General features: G+C 36.8%; 1 protein-coding gene across 2 annotated transcripts in view; it reads right to left on the minus strand.

Moving 5' to 3' along the window:
* Nucleotides 1-15,665, minus strand: part of FOLH1B (folate hydrolase 1B) — a 64,384-nt gene that overhangs the window by 28,384 nt on the left and 20,335 nt on the right. For both annotated transcript variants that reach the window (XM_042904952.1, XM_042904951.1), the window contains exons 5-10: nt 11,837-11,962; nt 10,867-11,053; nt 8,845-8,938; nt 2,180-2,278; nt 1,787-1,872; nt 169-288 (exon numbers count right to left, since the gene is read on the minus strand). In XM_042904952.1, the coding sequence (XP_042760886.1) occupies nt 169-288; nt 1,787-1,872; nt 2,180-2,278; nt 8,845-8,938; nt 10,867-11,053; nt 11,837-11,962 (712 nt within the window). The remainder of the gene's footprint in view (nt 1-168; nt 289-1,786; nt 1,873-2,179; nt 2,279-8,844; nt 8,939-10,866; nt 11,054-11,836; nt 11,963-15,665) is intronic.

Consider the following 15,665-nt stretch of genomic DNA (forward strand, 5'->3'; position numbering starts at 1 on the left):
TGAAAGCTGTTCTATGCTACTAGGTATTACCAAGCACTTGATGTTTGCACGTATCCTGTCAGTTGGTACCTCTCTCAGACCTACGAGAAGGTGGTAATTTTACACACTTTACAGAGGACCAAACTGAGATTCAGAGAGGATGATCTTTTCCCTTGCTGTTTACATTACCTTCTTTTTTCAGTGTCCCAAAACTCCTCACAATTTCATGAACAACAGCTGCTCCACTCTGAGGGTCGATGCCTCCAAACACCCATGAGTCACGGTGACCTCCAAGAATGACATATCTGTCTAGGAAGCATCATTGCAAAATTATTTGTCATTCCAGGTCAATAACAGAGCAAACTGCAAGTGAGTCAAGAACATCTAAACACAGAGCACTCACGACTCAAAGAAAGAGCAAGGTTCCTGAAGACTTGTGTAAATATACTATTTTGGTCTGATTTTGATGGACAAAGAGAGTAGATGGGACAAGCAAAGGTATACTCAGTGTACAATGTACAATAATAATCATAGACATGTAATTGACGGGGCACCTGGGGCACTCAGTTGGTTAAGTGTCCAACTCTTGATTTCAGCTCATGTCATGATCTCATGGTTCGTGGGTTCAAGACCTGCATGGGTTCTGCACCGAAGGTGTGGAGCCTGCTTGGGATTCTCTCTCTCCCTCTCTCTCTCTGCCCCTCCCCACTCACTTGCACATGCTCTCTCTCTCTAAGTAAATGCAAAAAGTAATAATAAGTAAGTATGGAATTATTCTATCCTCTGTCACTCCTCTCTTAGCTACTTAACACTTTACTTCCAGTATTTTCAGAGTAAGAGAACACAGTGGCCTCATAGTACATTCTCCACTTCCTACTCCTATTCAGTTTTCAAGACACAGATCAACGATTTTACCTCTCCATGACCCTTTCCTAGCTTCCACAGGGGAGAGAACTGCTCCCACTCTCCAGCTCTCAAAGCAATCCTACCATATCTGACAAAGCATTTACCATGCTTGAATGTATGGCTCCTCATCCCTGGCTTATGTCTTCAATTTTTCCCTCCATCCCCAATGCCTAATACAGAGCTGGCACAAAACAGGTAGTCAGTGAGATTCAATGAATTGCCAGTTATATATTATTTAGTACCCTCTGGAAGTATACCAGTATTCTTTATATCCCTGAAAGAAAGCATTGGCTGCTTCTACAAAAAATATGTGATTTAACTGTATGCCTGTTAGTCAGAAATATATTACCCTAATCCTTAAGGAATTGAAACACAATGAAGTAAGACTATTTACAGAATAGAGTAAGCTGCAGGGTATCTGAAATTCTGTGGAAATCATGTGTCTATATATCTCATTAACTTCAATAGAAGATAAGACTACATAAAGGATTCATTAATTCAAGGTTACCTTAATCTTCTAATAGTGTTATCTTTCACATAGATGTTTGTAGTTAACATGAAATATTACCCCAAGCAAACTACGTGGTAAACAAATCCAGAAAACCCAGAGAAAAGACCTCACAATGATCCCTCCCTGACCTTTCTCCCTTGATCCTTTAATTGAAGCATGCACAGCTTCATATTTACTATCCTTGGTCATCTAACCAACTTAGCCCCACGTTTACTCTTCTTCAAACATGTATCCCAATACAAAATTACCTCAATTTGTGTATTTTGTGTCCATGTAAGTTCCATTAGGGCCAAGAAGTGCTTTGTTCACCTTACATTCCCAGAGCTCAGAGCAGTGCCCGGCCCGGAAGGATTGCTCAATCAATATTTGCTGAGCAAATGATTAATTTACCTGGTTCCACTGCTCCTCTGAGAGTTCCGATCACATTGTATATTCTGGTTACTTTATTGTTAGAATGGATGTGCATCTTGACTTTTCTAATGCAAAAATAAAGAATGCATTCTGAAAATCCTGGTTAACACTTTGCCACCTGCAATTTTTTTTAACTCTTACATCATTTTAAAGATTTCTAAATGTACACATGCAAGAATTACATTGTCCAGCTGTCCAATACAAATGATGTAAGTGTATTCCCCTCTACAACCTGTGGCTTTGTTCCTTTTTGGTACCAGATATATTTTACTTTTCCAGTCATCCTCTGTAAGTATTTTTTGTTTTTGTTTTTTTGTTTTTTTGAAAAAAGTTTTCCTCGCCTGAGAGTTACAACAAAAAGAGTCTCTTAACTGCGTAGAAAAGTTTCCAGTAAAGCCAGGGCCAACATTGTAGGGCACTTGGAGACTTCCTTTCCAGCTGCTGTCTGGCGGTGCTGATCCACCCATTTTCCTATGGAACACAAAAAGTATTATCAGCTGAAGAAAAACTTTGGAGCTATCAGTTAAAATGTCAATGAGCTTGCTTTTTTGAGTGCCTGCTCATGATAGCTTCAGGAGTCAGGGATACGCCAGTTAACCCTTACTCAGACTCTTAGGAGGTAGAGTCTACTATTCCTCCTACTTCAGAGATGAGGGCATGAGGCTTAGAGAGTCTTGCTTGGAGTCATGCAGCTGGTAAGTGGTATAGCTGAGGGTCAAACGTTTGGGAAGAATCCAGACTCTTCGTTCCCAGTTTCTAATAGAAAGTCTGTTTAAAATGCCTCCAGGGAATGCTGTGAGGAAAGAGCTCTGATGTCAAATTCTGGGATTTTCCATTTTGTTATTTCTCCTACTGATAAATATATCCCTAAATATGGACATGTTAATCTTTCACAAGGTATCTTCACTCATAAAGAGCAAAGGAAATGATTTTACTTCAATCAACAGTCTGTAAAAGCTTCACGAAATTTTTGTAAACTTTTTTATTTTTATTTTTATTTTTTTAAGTAGAGGGGCACCTGGGTGGCTCAGTTGGTTAAGAGTCTGACTTCAAATCAGGTCATGTTCTCACGGTTCATGGGTTTGAGACCTGCATCAGGGTCTGTGCTGACAGCTCAGAGCCTGGAGGCTGCTTCAGATTCTGTGCCCCTCTCTCTCTCTCTCTCTCTTTCTCTCTCTCTCTCTCTCTCTCTCTCTGCCCCTCTCCCACTCACGCTCTGTCTCTCTCTCTCTCAAAAATAAACATTTAAAAAAATTTTTAAGGTAGAAAGATTCAAGCAGACTAGCCAGTACATGCAACTAGCCCTGGTTATTTCTCAGCAGGTGACTGAGAAAGGTAATATGATAGCGTTTATGGAATGAAGGAGTTCTTGTGGTTTTATCTCAACATATCTGCCTTTATTCTTTTAAGAGCATTGACTTATTCTTGGTTTGGGCACAGAAACCTTTGCTAAATTGCAGCAAATAGAAGAACATGGTTCAAGAGAAAATGAAGAGTGTGGAAAATATCAATCTATCTTTTATGACTTTATCTCTCATCATAGAACTTCATGCACCCTAGGCTTTGCAAAGGAGCATGCTTTACAGTTCCCTCTTTGTTGTGTGCCTACACACAGGCGCTGTTCCCTGCCTACCTATTTGAGGAAATGTGACTAGTTCAACTTGACCTAGAATCTAGTGCACACACAATGCTAAAGCAATTGATTAGACTATCTTCTCATGGAAGCCTAATTATAAGTAATATTCTGTTTTAAAATGCTCTACCAGGGAGTAAATCCTTCTTCTTTCCCCCCCCCCCCCATATCACAGAGGAGTTTGGCTAATAAACATAATTTCAAGTAATATACTATAAAATTTATCTTTTTATATTAAAATTTCACATAAATAGCATCAAGTAATATGAAGGGGACTTTTACATTGGTAGAAAGCATAATCAGTCAAAACAGCAGAGTACTAAGTATGTAAAAAAGTTGCAGAGCACAGGGGCACCTAGGTGGCTCAGTCTGTTAAACATCTGACTTCAGCTCAGATGATCTCATAGTTCATGATTTCGAGCTCCAGATCAGGCTTTCTGCTGTTAGCACAAAGTCCACTTCAGATCCTCTGTCTCCCTCTCTCAGCCCTTCCCCCCATAAAATAAACATTAAAAAAAAAGTTGTGGAGCACAAGTGAAGAAAAATATACCATGCTTCATTATATGTAAAGTATTTCTATAATGATATATTATAAGTTAACAACACTAATTGTTCTTGAGGTGGAAATGGGTTAGATGGAAACCTCTTCCTGTATACCCCTTTGAATTTTGAACCATGTAAATGTATTTCCTTTTCAAAATAAAAACATGAAAAATATAACAAGGTAATTTCAGCAGGAAGAATAATAGCCAATTGTATATTATTACATAAGGAATGTAACGATTAGTCCATATTCCCACAAGATAATAAACTATAAAGCGGAAATTATAGTGTTCCGCAAGGACAAGTAAACAGATGACTGGAATAGAATATAAAAGCTGAATATAAGAATTTGATGTATCAGTTCAGGAAATATCACAGATCTATGGAGAATAGAGGTTTTAGTCAATAAATGTTACTGAGATTATTAGGAATATAAATTCTTTAGGTACTTCCCTCACTCTATAAATAAAAAATAAATTCCAAGAAAATTAAAAAGTTAAATATTAAACTTCCAAACCATAAAAATTTCAGGAAATATACATGTTGAAATGTCTCTGAAAGGACTTGTTCAATAAATATATGCAAACAGCACGGCATTTAAAATCTATATCCTGTAGCAAATTACTTTTTATGTGTGCATTTGGCAAAGATTTACGGTCTACGATGTTCAAGACATTGTGTTATACTCAAGACATTTGTGTTATAAGGAACACAAATATGTACATGACCTTTTTCCACCAAAAAGTTTAGTCAGAAGTTAGTCAGAAGAAGGTACATATAAAGTCAACAATAATATAAAACAAAGCAAGACCAATGGTAGAGAAAATTCTAAAGAATATAGACAAAAGACAGCTTGATTTAGCTTGTGGGAACATGAACAACTTTTTAGAGGTTTTACTTATCTGAATTTTAAAGGATGAGTTAAGATCTGGGCATGGGAAGATGACATGGAGAGCATTCTAGGTACTAAGTATGACATGAAGAGGTACAAATGCAGAGAAGTATAGGGCAAGTGTAAGGCATGGTGATTGTTCTGGCTGGGGAATAAGGGATTAGGGTACCATGACAGAAGCTTGAAAAGAAGTAAGACTGCTTCTGGAAAGATGGAGATGAGCTTTACCCTATTCTTCTGGTTAAGTACAACAACTAAATTCTCTGGGCCATAAGTATATACAACACACATTAGGCTCTCAAAGCCTAGGCTGGGACTTCAGGGTATAAGAAAAGACAAAGATGAGTTCCTCTGTTTATTTTTTGGCTTATCTATCCCAGACTTGGAGCTGAAGAAGCTGACAAGCCAGAAATGTCATGTGGCATATCTAGAACATGCTATCTGACAAGAGCTGAATGCATGTTCTTCCCAAGCACCTATGGAACATTTTTTCAGGATAGACTATATATTAGGCTATAAAATCAGTTTACATGAATTTAAATGGCTGCAGTCATGCAACCCTTTTATAAATTATACGATCTGTTTATTAATCCAACCAAAAAAGGAAGAATTTAACAATTAAAGATGGGAATTTGGGAAATATATGGAAATATATATGGAAATCAAAGAACTAACTCCTAAATACACAATGGGTGAAAGAAAAAAACCCAAGAATAATTAGGAAATACTTAGTGATGAAGTGAAAATGCAGACATGGTATCTAAACCTATGGGATGCAGCTAAAGCAGTGCTTGGAGGAAAAGTATAGCTGTAAACATCTACATTTAAAAAGGAGAAAGACATTGGGGCACCTGGGTGGCTCAGTCAGTTGAGCGTCTGACTGCAGCTCAAGTCATGATCTTCAGTTGGTGAGTTCAAGCCCCGTGTCAGGCTCTGTGCTGACAGCTCAGAGCCTGGAGCCTGCTTCTGATTCTGTGTCTCCCTGTCTCTCTCTGCCCCTCCACCATTCATGCTTTGTCTCTCTTTCTCTCAAAAATAAATAAACATTAAAATAAATTTTTAAAAAAAGGAGAAAGACATCAATCAATAAACTAGTCTTCCACCTTAAAAAATGGGACAATGAAGGCAAACTAAACTCGTATTGAGCATAAGAAAGAGAACAATAAATACTGTAACAAAAATAATTACAGAAAAGAGGAAAAAATAGAGAAAATCCATGACACCAAAAGTTGATTCTTTGATAAAATTGACAAATAACTGCATGATAGATGCTATTATTATTGTTATTGTCATTATTATTGTTAATACTGGTATCAATCCTAGTAGTTTCTCAGGGAGGCAAATGAAAACCATATAATCATATTCCCTTCAACAGAGATGTAAAGAAGAATAGAAAAAAACACATGTGTCCCTTTTCCCTCCCACCCAAGTAAATGTGGTTTTGCTTTACTATAACTCACATCTCATCAACTCTTTTTTTAATTCTTTTTTAACATTTACTCATTTTTGAAAGACAGAGAAAGGCACAGCACAAATGGGGGAGGGGCAGAGGGAGAGGGAAACACAGAATCTGAAGCAGGATCCAGGCTGTCAGTACAGAACCTGATGTGGGGCTTGAACTCACGGAACGTGAGATCATGACCCAAGCCAAAGTCAGCCGCCCAACTGACTGAGCCACCCAGGAGCCCCTCACCTTTTTTTTTTTTTTTTTTTTTAATAGGCTTCACATCCAGCCTGGAGTCCAACACAGGGCTTGAACTCACGACTCTGAGATCAAGTCTTGAGCTGAGATCAAAAGTCAGACCCTTAAGTGACTGAGCCACCCAGGCACCTCACATCTCATCAACTTTTTATTGAAATTCGCAACATTCTTGGGCCATTATATGACTTTATATCTCTTCTTGTCTTCACACACATTTATGAAGAAACTTTCATGTTATGATGTTAGCAATTCTTTTCTAACTAATACATAATGCTAAACGGCTAACCTTTTGTGGGCATCTGAGAATTGACTATCAGGGAAAACTAGCATACTCCTAAGTGTGCATCGGGAGTAAATTTTCACAGTGAAATTCATAAACAAATGATATGTTCTTTGAAAAAATATGTAAGACTAAATTCCTGAAGAATATTTCATTATATCTTAGAAAGTATGAAAGATGAGATAGGAGCTGTCTTATTGCTTTTAACATATAAAGATCATCTCCTACTTCCATGCAGACTGTATTTCCAAAGTTCCTTTTAAATTATGGTGTTTTTAATGCAAAGTCCACTTTTCCATAGCAATTATGTTATTAATGATGATTGTATTTACAAGATGTCTCAGAGAAGCTGACTTGAATACATTAGAGATAAACTGCATTTGTGATTTTTTTCTGATCAAGTAATTCTAATACACATTTAGGACCTAGCCAATGCTGACCTAGTTAATCAGAGCAGTCAAATAGTAAACATGGCTAAATACACTTCAAATAAATTCCATATGATCTTTTTTAAATTCTTCCATGCATTCTTTTTTTAATTACAAAGATAATACAGGTTCATTTTAAAAAAAATAACATAATTGAGATTATTCTGTCTTTATGTATCTGCATATCTATATATAGATATTTCTATAGATACCTAGATAGATAATTCTGCTATTTTCACTTAGTAGTATAGCATAAGCATGTTTCCACAACATTAAATATTCTTGTACAACATATGTTTTAATGGTTCTATGCACTATCATAGCCATAGCTACATATCTGACTTACTTAGCAATTTTTGAAGATCAGTGTTATTGACAGTTTTCTAATACTACAAGTAATGTTATAATCACTTTCATCTTTTAAATATGACAAATATTTGACTTGATTTACAAATATATTTAGACAAATGCATAGTCTGCTGTGCCCTCAAAAGTTGTGCCTGGATCCTGAATTCTAACCACACGGTAAAAGCTGAGAGCCTATAAATAAAAGAGACGAAGGTGCTGTTCCTTAAACTGCCCTTAAATGGGACAGATCCCTCCACTTCTCCGAATATCAACCTCCTCAATTATAAATAAGAAGGGCATTGTATTAGGTCATAAAAAGTTTTCTTATAGAGACTAGAATAAAATGATTAAGAATGCTTTAAACTCAAATAAGAAAAGGTACTAACTGGCAAGATGCTTCTCTCACAATTCTACTTTCAAAGAAGTCATGTTCTCTCCCTCCTGAAGGACGCTGGACAAAGGACCTGCAGATGGGACATAGCAGGGCAGGAAAGGAGAGAGGGTTCCAATGTCAGGAAAGCAGAAGGGGAAGAGGAATAAAGATAAAGATAACATGGAATTGATCTCACAATATGGTGTTCCAAGTCATCCAAGTACTAGACAATATGTGGATTAGATGAGTAAGAGATTTATCAGGGGAAAAGCCTGTGAGAGAAATGGGAAGGGGGTGAGGGAAAGCTGAAAAAGCCAATAGACTGCAATGCAGGTCTCATATGAGGTAAAGGAGAAAAGGAAGGAAGAAAAGGGTCATGGGAGGTGGCATCTAGTTGGACAAACCTGTCATGGAATCCTGAGCCAAAGTCTCCCATGAGAAGAGTCCTGGGCCTCCCAATAATGGGGCTGTTTTAGTGTCCCTGCTGCAACTAGTCATTGACTGGGAACACCAGTAGGAAGCATGGCCTTGACACAAACAGGGTAGTGGATTTCAAAGCACTGTCGCTGGAGTCATTGATCAGTCATGCCCCCTGCAGCTGGAAACTGAAAGTCATTCTCATGACTGTCACATACCGGATAGCACTACATAAAGTAAATTCCAGAAAATAACCACTATTCTTTAAAATGGTGATAAAATTGTAGGTTCTACCATCTAACAGAATTTCAGTGTTTCTGAACAGTGGAGAAATATTCAGATGTTAATATTGCCAATAGTCAAAGACTGCCGATAAAGAGAATTATCCAAAGAGCCATCTGTTTGTTTCTTACACACTTACTCCAGGAACTTCTGTGCATCGTAGTATCCAACTGGATGAACGGGAATACTTGGAAGACCAACAGCCTCGGTGATTCCACGTCTATAAGCATATTCTGAAAGAAGCTGGACATGCTTCAGTACAAACCGAGTCCCTTTCAAAAGTGTTTCTGTAAATCCCATTAAACACATTCTTATATTGCATCTACTGGAACTGTTAAAATAAAAAGACACCTTCAAACGTTAGCGAGTATGTGGAGCAGCTGAAACTCTCGTACATTCTGTGCAAGCGTGTAAAATCATACAGTCACTTTGGATCACTCTTTGGAAAAGTAAGGTTAAACAGAATTGTGCATTAGGACACAGCAATTACTCGTAGGTATTTACTCAAGAAAGGAGGAAAATATATGTCCACATAGAAGACCTGTACAAAATTATTCACAGCAGCTGAATTTGGGCAGCTAAACACAGAACACAGCACAGATGTCTGTCAACAGCAGCATGAATAAATGATCTGTAGCCCAGTCGCACAACAGAATTCTACTCAGCAATTAAAAGAACAAACTACTAAGACACACAATAACACGGACAGATCTCAAATCAGTATACTGAATAAGAACAGTGAGCTACAAAAGAATATACACTGAGTCCTTGTATATGAAGTTCAAAACCAGGCAAATTAATCAATGGTGAGAGATACCAGAAAGTGCTTGACCAGAAAGGAGCACAAGAGAACTTTCTGGAGTCACGAGAATGTCCTATATCTTATTTTGAGTGACATAGACATATGTAATTTAAAATTTTCATTGAACTCAATTCTTAAGATCTGTGTATTTTATTACATATGAGCTCTACTTCAAAATAAAAACCTTCTGTCATTTCCTCAGATTAAAAAAATAGGAGTTATTTTTCCATTTTTTTCTCCAAATTTTTAAATTATCTAATAAGAACAAGGTGATTGCAAAAGCATATTTATTTTATGAGTAAAATGATGTAATGATACATTACATGGGACTTATGTAAAAATTGTCCTATGTAACAATAAAAAAGGCAGAATAAAGAGATGAAACAAGATTGACAAAATGTTGATAATTATCTCTATGTTTGTGTGTTTTAGAACTATTCCAGAAATAAAAAGTAAAACTAAAGGGGTAAGAAAAAAAAAAAGAATAGGGCACAAAAGGAAATTCAGTAAGTACAAGCCCCATAGGGATAACATTTCTCGCCTAAAATACTATCATTTAAATTTTAGGATAAGCAACAGAAATATTCCAGGTAAGTTCATTTTATGTTCATAAGTTTAGCTTTGTAAAACAGAAATTAAGAGAGGTTGCATTTTTTTTTTAACTTGGGAGTAAAAACCAGAAGTAAGTGAAGTTAAGGTATATTTATGTGATTTTATTACAGGATAACATGTATTGTTTTTAAAAAAAAATCTATGACAGTATACTGTGTTCTAAGAAGATTCATAAATCTTTAAAGGACTCTATATTTTAAATGTGCCATTTTGGGGATTTGTAAAACTTCTTTTCTGCTATCCCTTATCAGCAACTAGGAAATCCAAAAACTGTAAAAGCCATAAATTTAGAGGGAATTTACTTGGCATCAAAACCTGATCTGATCCAAACTCATTTCACAGCCGATCTAATTAGAGCAGACATGTGGCTATTTATATTATTTATTTTTATCACTTATTATTTACCTCTGCTTAGGATGATTATTCATATATTTTGCTGCAAAAGTATTTATATGTCTGCTTCCTGGATTCCATCCCAGACTCCTGGGTGTTATGCAATCAATGGTATATGCATCACATTACTTTTAAATATCAGAAAATGTCTGGATTCCAAAACCCATCAGGCCCAGGGGTTCCCAATAAGAGATCAGGAAGCTAAGGCAATACTTTTCAGAGTCTGAAACTCTTTAACTTACTTCTTTGATGCACAGAGAATTTTAAAAAGACATACTTTGTTTGAAATCCTTTAATAAAATCACTTTAAAATGTTTTTAAGTTTCCTGTGATGATTAAGGCCTGATCACTCACCATTTGCTGGGTAACCAGGTGTGAGAGGGTCCCCTGCTCCATTAAGATTTAAGATATTTCCACGCTGGACACCACCACCAGGTAGATTCCAACCATCTGGATAGGACTTCACCCCAGGAGCAAAGTAATCAGCAGGATCTGAGTACAGAATGACTCCTTTGGCCCCTGCCAGCTGGGCATTTTTAACCTGGAAAATACAACATCTTTTTTATTTCAGGTTGGTTGTTCCAGATTTGATAATATCAGGTTTTTTGAAATTACATTTAAACTTTGTCATTTAGACCTGCAACAAAGGACATCTCACAGAGCACTGGCGCTTGCTTTTTCCTACTTTAAGTTCTAAAAATGGGTTTCTAGGGCTAGATCAGCCCCCACAGCAGCAGATTTGGAAAATGCCCGTAATAGAGATAGCAAGTACTTGCTGTTTTCTTGCATTAGTCTAGAAGCACAGGAAGCAAGTAGACCCTACAGGCCAGATTTCTCTATCTTTTATGGATGGAAGGGAATATTTTGGAAATTTAATTTCTTACAAAAGAGGAAAAAAATTTACAGGTCAAAGTGACAGTAATTTTTAAAAACTGTTATGTATAAATTGTTTTCTCTGATTCCCTATAATAATAATTACTATTAAAATTTAATTAGGCAGATATTTTCAAAGATAATATTTAAAACAAAGACACGATGGTAACAAAAAATCCCATTCATGCTTCTTTGTAGACCACAGGCATAATCTGTAAATATGGAAAAATCTGCTCTGTTCTCCGTGAACTTCCTCATTGGCCCAAACTCCAAAGACCCCATTAAAACCCTTATCTATAAGCTAGTACATGTGTCCTCCCCATAAGGTAGGCATGTTATATAATATGAGAGGATTATAGTCCTCAGGAAGTTTGAAGGATATGTTTCTACACATGTAAGATACGACATAATTTTTTGTATTTGGGGACAAGGAAAAAGAAGTGACTTTTACCTTATTTCCTCTGAAAATTTTCCCATATCTGGCAATCACAATCTTCCCAGAGCAATTGATTTTCATGTCCCTCTCTAGTTTAAAGAAGTCTTCAATCCGGGCATAGTTAACATACACTAGATCACCCTGTTGAGATCAGGAATGATTTAGTACAAGTAAGATTTAATACAAGGAGGTTTCCCTGCATGAAGACTGTTTCCCATCTTTGAATGACGGAAGACGCAAGAGAGTTCAAGGGGGTCAGAAAGCATGAAACTCAAATAAGACATTCAAGAGAGAAGAACTTGAATTAAAGCAATTGGCTGGGTTAGAGATGTATGAACTTAACAGTAGGGTTTGCTTATATGTCTCCTCTATAGTGGCTATAATGCTATAGAAGTGTTCCCCCCACAAATGTATACAAATATACATATTGCCACTGGCAATTTGAAGGGTCCAGGCTCTCTAGGTTAAGAAACTCTTGATGAGAGTTTTATTCTTTTAGAAGTACATTCACAAATAGTAGATTAATGGGTCTTTACAACCACCAGGTAAGGAAGAAAGGTCAGGTAATTTTTAAGGGCTTTATGAGTCTGGTTCCATATTATTAGTATGACTGTGTGTAAGTCTTATAACATCTCTGAGTCTCAGTACTCTTATTTGCAAAATGACCAGTGTTCTTCATTTTTTCTTACCTACTCCCTAAATTAATTTTGAAAAGTAATGTACTCTCTCATACATTTACTTGACATCTAAGATCATACCTTTAAGTCTAATATCATACCTTTAAGATCTAATATCGTACCTTTAAGTCACTATAACAAATGCAATTACCAGCATATTATAAGTATTAACATTTTTAGGAGCAAATTTACATCAATTTTTATATGTATCCAAAGGCATATAAACACTATACTGATTTATTATTCAATATCATCCATTTGAAAACTACAGGAACACACTCAGAATTTTACCATCCCTTTTCTCCTTCAGCTTCACTTTTGTCCCCCTTTCCCCAAAAAATTTTACTCTAAAGTAAAATATATTTGTTCTGGACACTGGGATGTGCTGCCCAGATTCCTCTTCAGTGATGATGTTCTTGTTCCAGTTTCAAGGAAGGCTCTCTGCAGACATCCTTCAATTCTCAAGCCTCTCCAGGGATTGCCTCAGGTACAGACAGCCACTCTGCTCAAGGTCATGCCCTTTCTTAGGATGTCACACATCAGTGACAGATCAGTGTGGGACTATAAAGACTTGGACATCACCCTACTAAAGAATGAGTGGGTCAAACAGGCAATTAGAGAAGAAACTAAAAAATATATGGAAACAAACGAAAATGAAAATACAACAATCCAAACGCTTTGGGATGCAGCGAAGGCAGTCCTGAGAGGAAAATACATTGCAATCCACACCTATCTCAAGAAACAAGAAAAATCCCAAATACAAAATCTAACAGCACACCTAAAGGAAATAGAAGCAGAACAGCAAAGGCAGCCTAAACCCAGCAGAAGAAGAGAAATCATAAAGATCAGAGCAGAAATAAACAATATAGAATCTAAAAAAACTGTAGAGCAGATCAACGAAACCAAGAGTTGGTTTTTTGAAAAAATAAACAAAATTGACAAACCTCTAGCCAGGCTTCTCAAAAAGAAAAGGGAGATGACCCAAATAGATAAAATCATGAATGAAAATGGAATTATTACAACCAATCCCTCAGAGATACAAACAATTATCAGGGAATACTATGAAAAATTATATGCCATCAAATTGGACAACCTGGAAGAAATGGACAAATTCCTAAACACCCACACTCTTCCAAAACTCAATCAGGAGGAAATAGAAAGCTTGAACAGACCCATAACCAGCGAAGAAATTGAATCAGTCATCAAAAATCTCCCAACAAATAAGAGTCCAGGACCAGATGGCTTCCCAGGGGAGTTCTACCAGACGTTTAAAGCAGAGATAATACCTATCCTTCTCAAGCTATTCCAAGAAACAGAAAGGGAAGGAAAACCTCCAGACTCATTCTATGAAGCCAGTATTACTTTGATTCCTAAACCAGACAGAGACCCATTAAAAAAAGAGAACTACAGGCCAATATCCCTGATGAATATAGATGCAAAAATTCTCAATAAGATACTAGCAAATCGAATTCAACAGCCTATAAAAAGAATTATTCACCATGATCAAGTGGGATTCATTCCTGGGCTGCAGGGCTGGTTCAACATTCGCAAATCAATCAACGTGATATATCACATTAATAAAAGACAAGATAAGAAACATATGATCCTGTCAATTGATGCAGAAAAGTCCTTTGACAAAATCCAGCACCCTTTCTTAATAAAAACCCTTGAGAAAGTCGGGATAGAAGGAACATACTTAAACATCATAAAAGCCATTTATGAAAAGCCCACAGCTAACATCATCCTCAATGGGGAAAAACTGAGAGCTTTTCCCCTGAGATCAGGAACACGACAGGGATGCCCACTCTCACCGCTGTTGTTTAACATAGTGTTGGAAGTTCTAGCATCAGCAATCAGACAACAAAAGGAAATCAAAGGCATCAAAATTGGCAAAGATGAAGTCAAGCTTTCGCTTTTTGCAGATGACATGATATTATACATGGAAAATCCGATAGACTCCATCAAAAGTCTGCTAGAACTGATACATGAATTCAGCAAAGTTGCAGGATACAAAATCAATGTACAGAAATCAGTTACATTCTTATACACTAACAATGAAGCAACAGAAAGACAAATAAAGAAACTGATCCCATTCACAATTGCACCAAGAAGCATAAAATACCTAGGAATAAATCTAACCAAAGATGTAAAAGATCTGTATGCTGAAAACTATAGAAAGCTTATGAAGGTAATTGAAGAAGATACAAAGAAATGGAAAGACATTCCCTGCTCATGGATTGGAAGAATAAATATTATCAAAATGTTAATACTACCCAAAGCTATCTACACATTCAATGCAATCCCAATCAAAATTGCACCAGCATTCTTCTCGAAACTAGAACAAGCAATCCTAAAATTCATATGGAACCACAAAAGGCCCCGAATAGCCAAAGTAATTTTGAAGAAGACCAAAGCACGAGGCATCACAATCCCAGACTTTAGCCTCTACTACAAAGCTGTAATCATCAAGACAGCATGGTATTGGCACAAAAACAGACACATAGACCAATGGAATAGAATAGAAACCCCAGAACTAGACCCACAAACGTATGGCCAACTCATCTTTGACAAAGCAGGAAAGAACATCCAATGGAAAAAAGACAATCTCTTTAACAAATGGTGCTGGGAGAACTGGACAGCAACATGCAGAAGGTTGAAACTAGACCACTACTCACACCATTCACAAAAATAAACTCAAAATGGATAAAGGACCTGAATGTGAGACAGGAAACCATCAAAACCCTAGAGGAGAAAGCAGGAAAAGACCTCTCTGACCTCAGCCGTAGCAATCTCTTACTTGACACATCCCCAAAGGCAAGGGAATTAAAAGCAAAAATGAATTACTGGGACCTTATGAAGATAAAAAGCTTCTGCACAGCAAAGGAAACAACCAACAAAACTAAAAGGCAACCAATGGAATGGGAAAAGATATTTGCAAACGACATATCAGACAAAGGGCTAGTATCCAAAATCTATAAAGAGCTCACCAAACTCCACACCCGAAAGACAAATAACCCAGTGAAGAAATGGGCAGAAAACATGAATAGACACTTCTCTAAAGAAGACATCCAGATGGCCAACAGGCACATGAAAAGATGCTCAACGTCGCTCCTCATCAGGGAAATACAAATCAAAACCACACTCAGATATCACCTCACGCCAGTCAG

This window comes from Panthera leo, chromosome D1 (assembly GCF_018350215.1).
Source record: "Panthera leo isolate Ple1 chromosome D1, P.leo_Ple1_pat1.1, whole genome shotgun sequence".
NCBI classification, from domain to species: Eukaryota; Metazoa; Chordata; class Mammalia; order Carnivora; family Felidae; genus Panthera; species Panthera leo.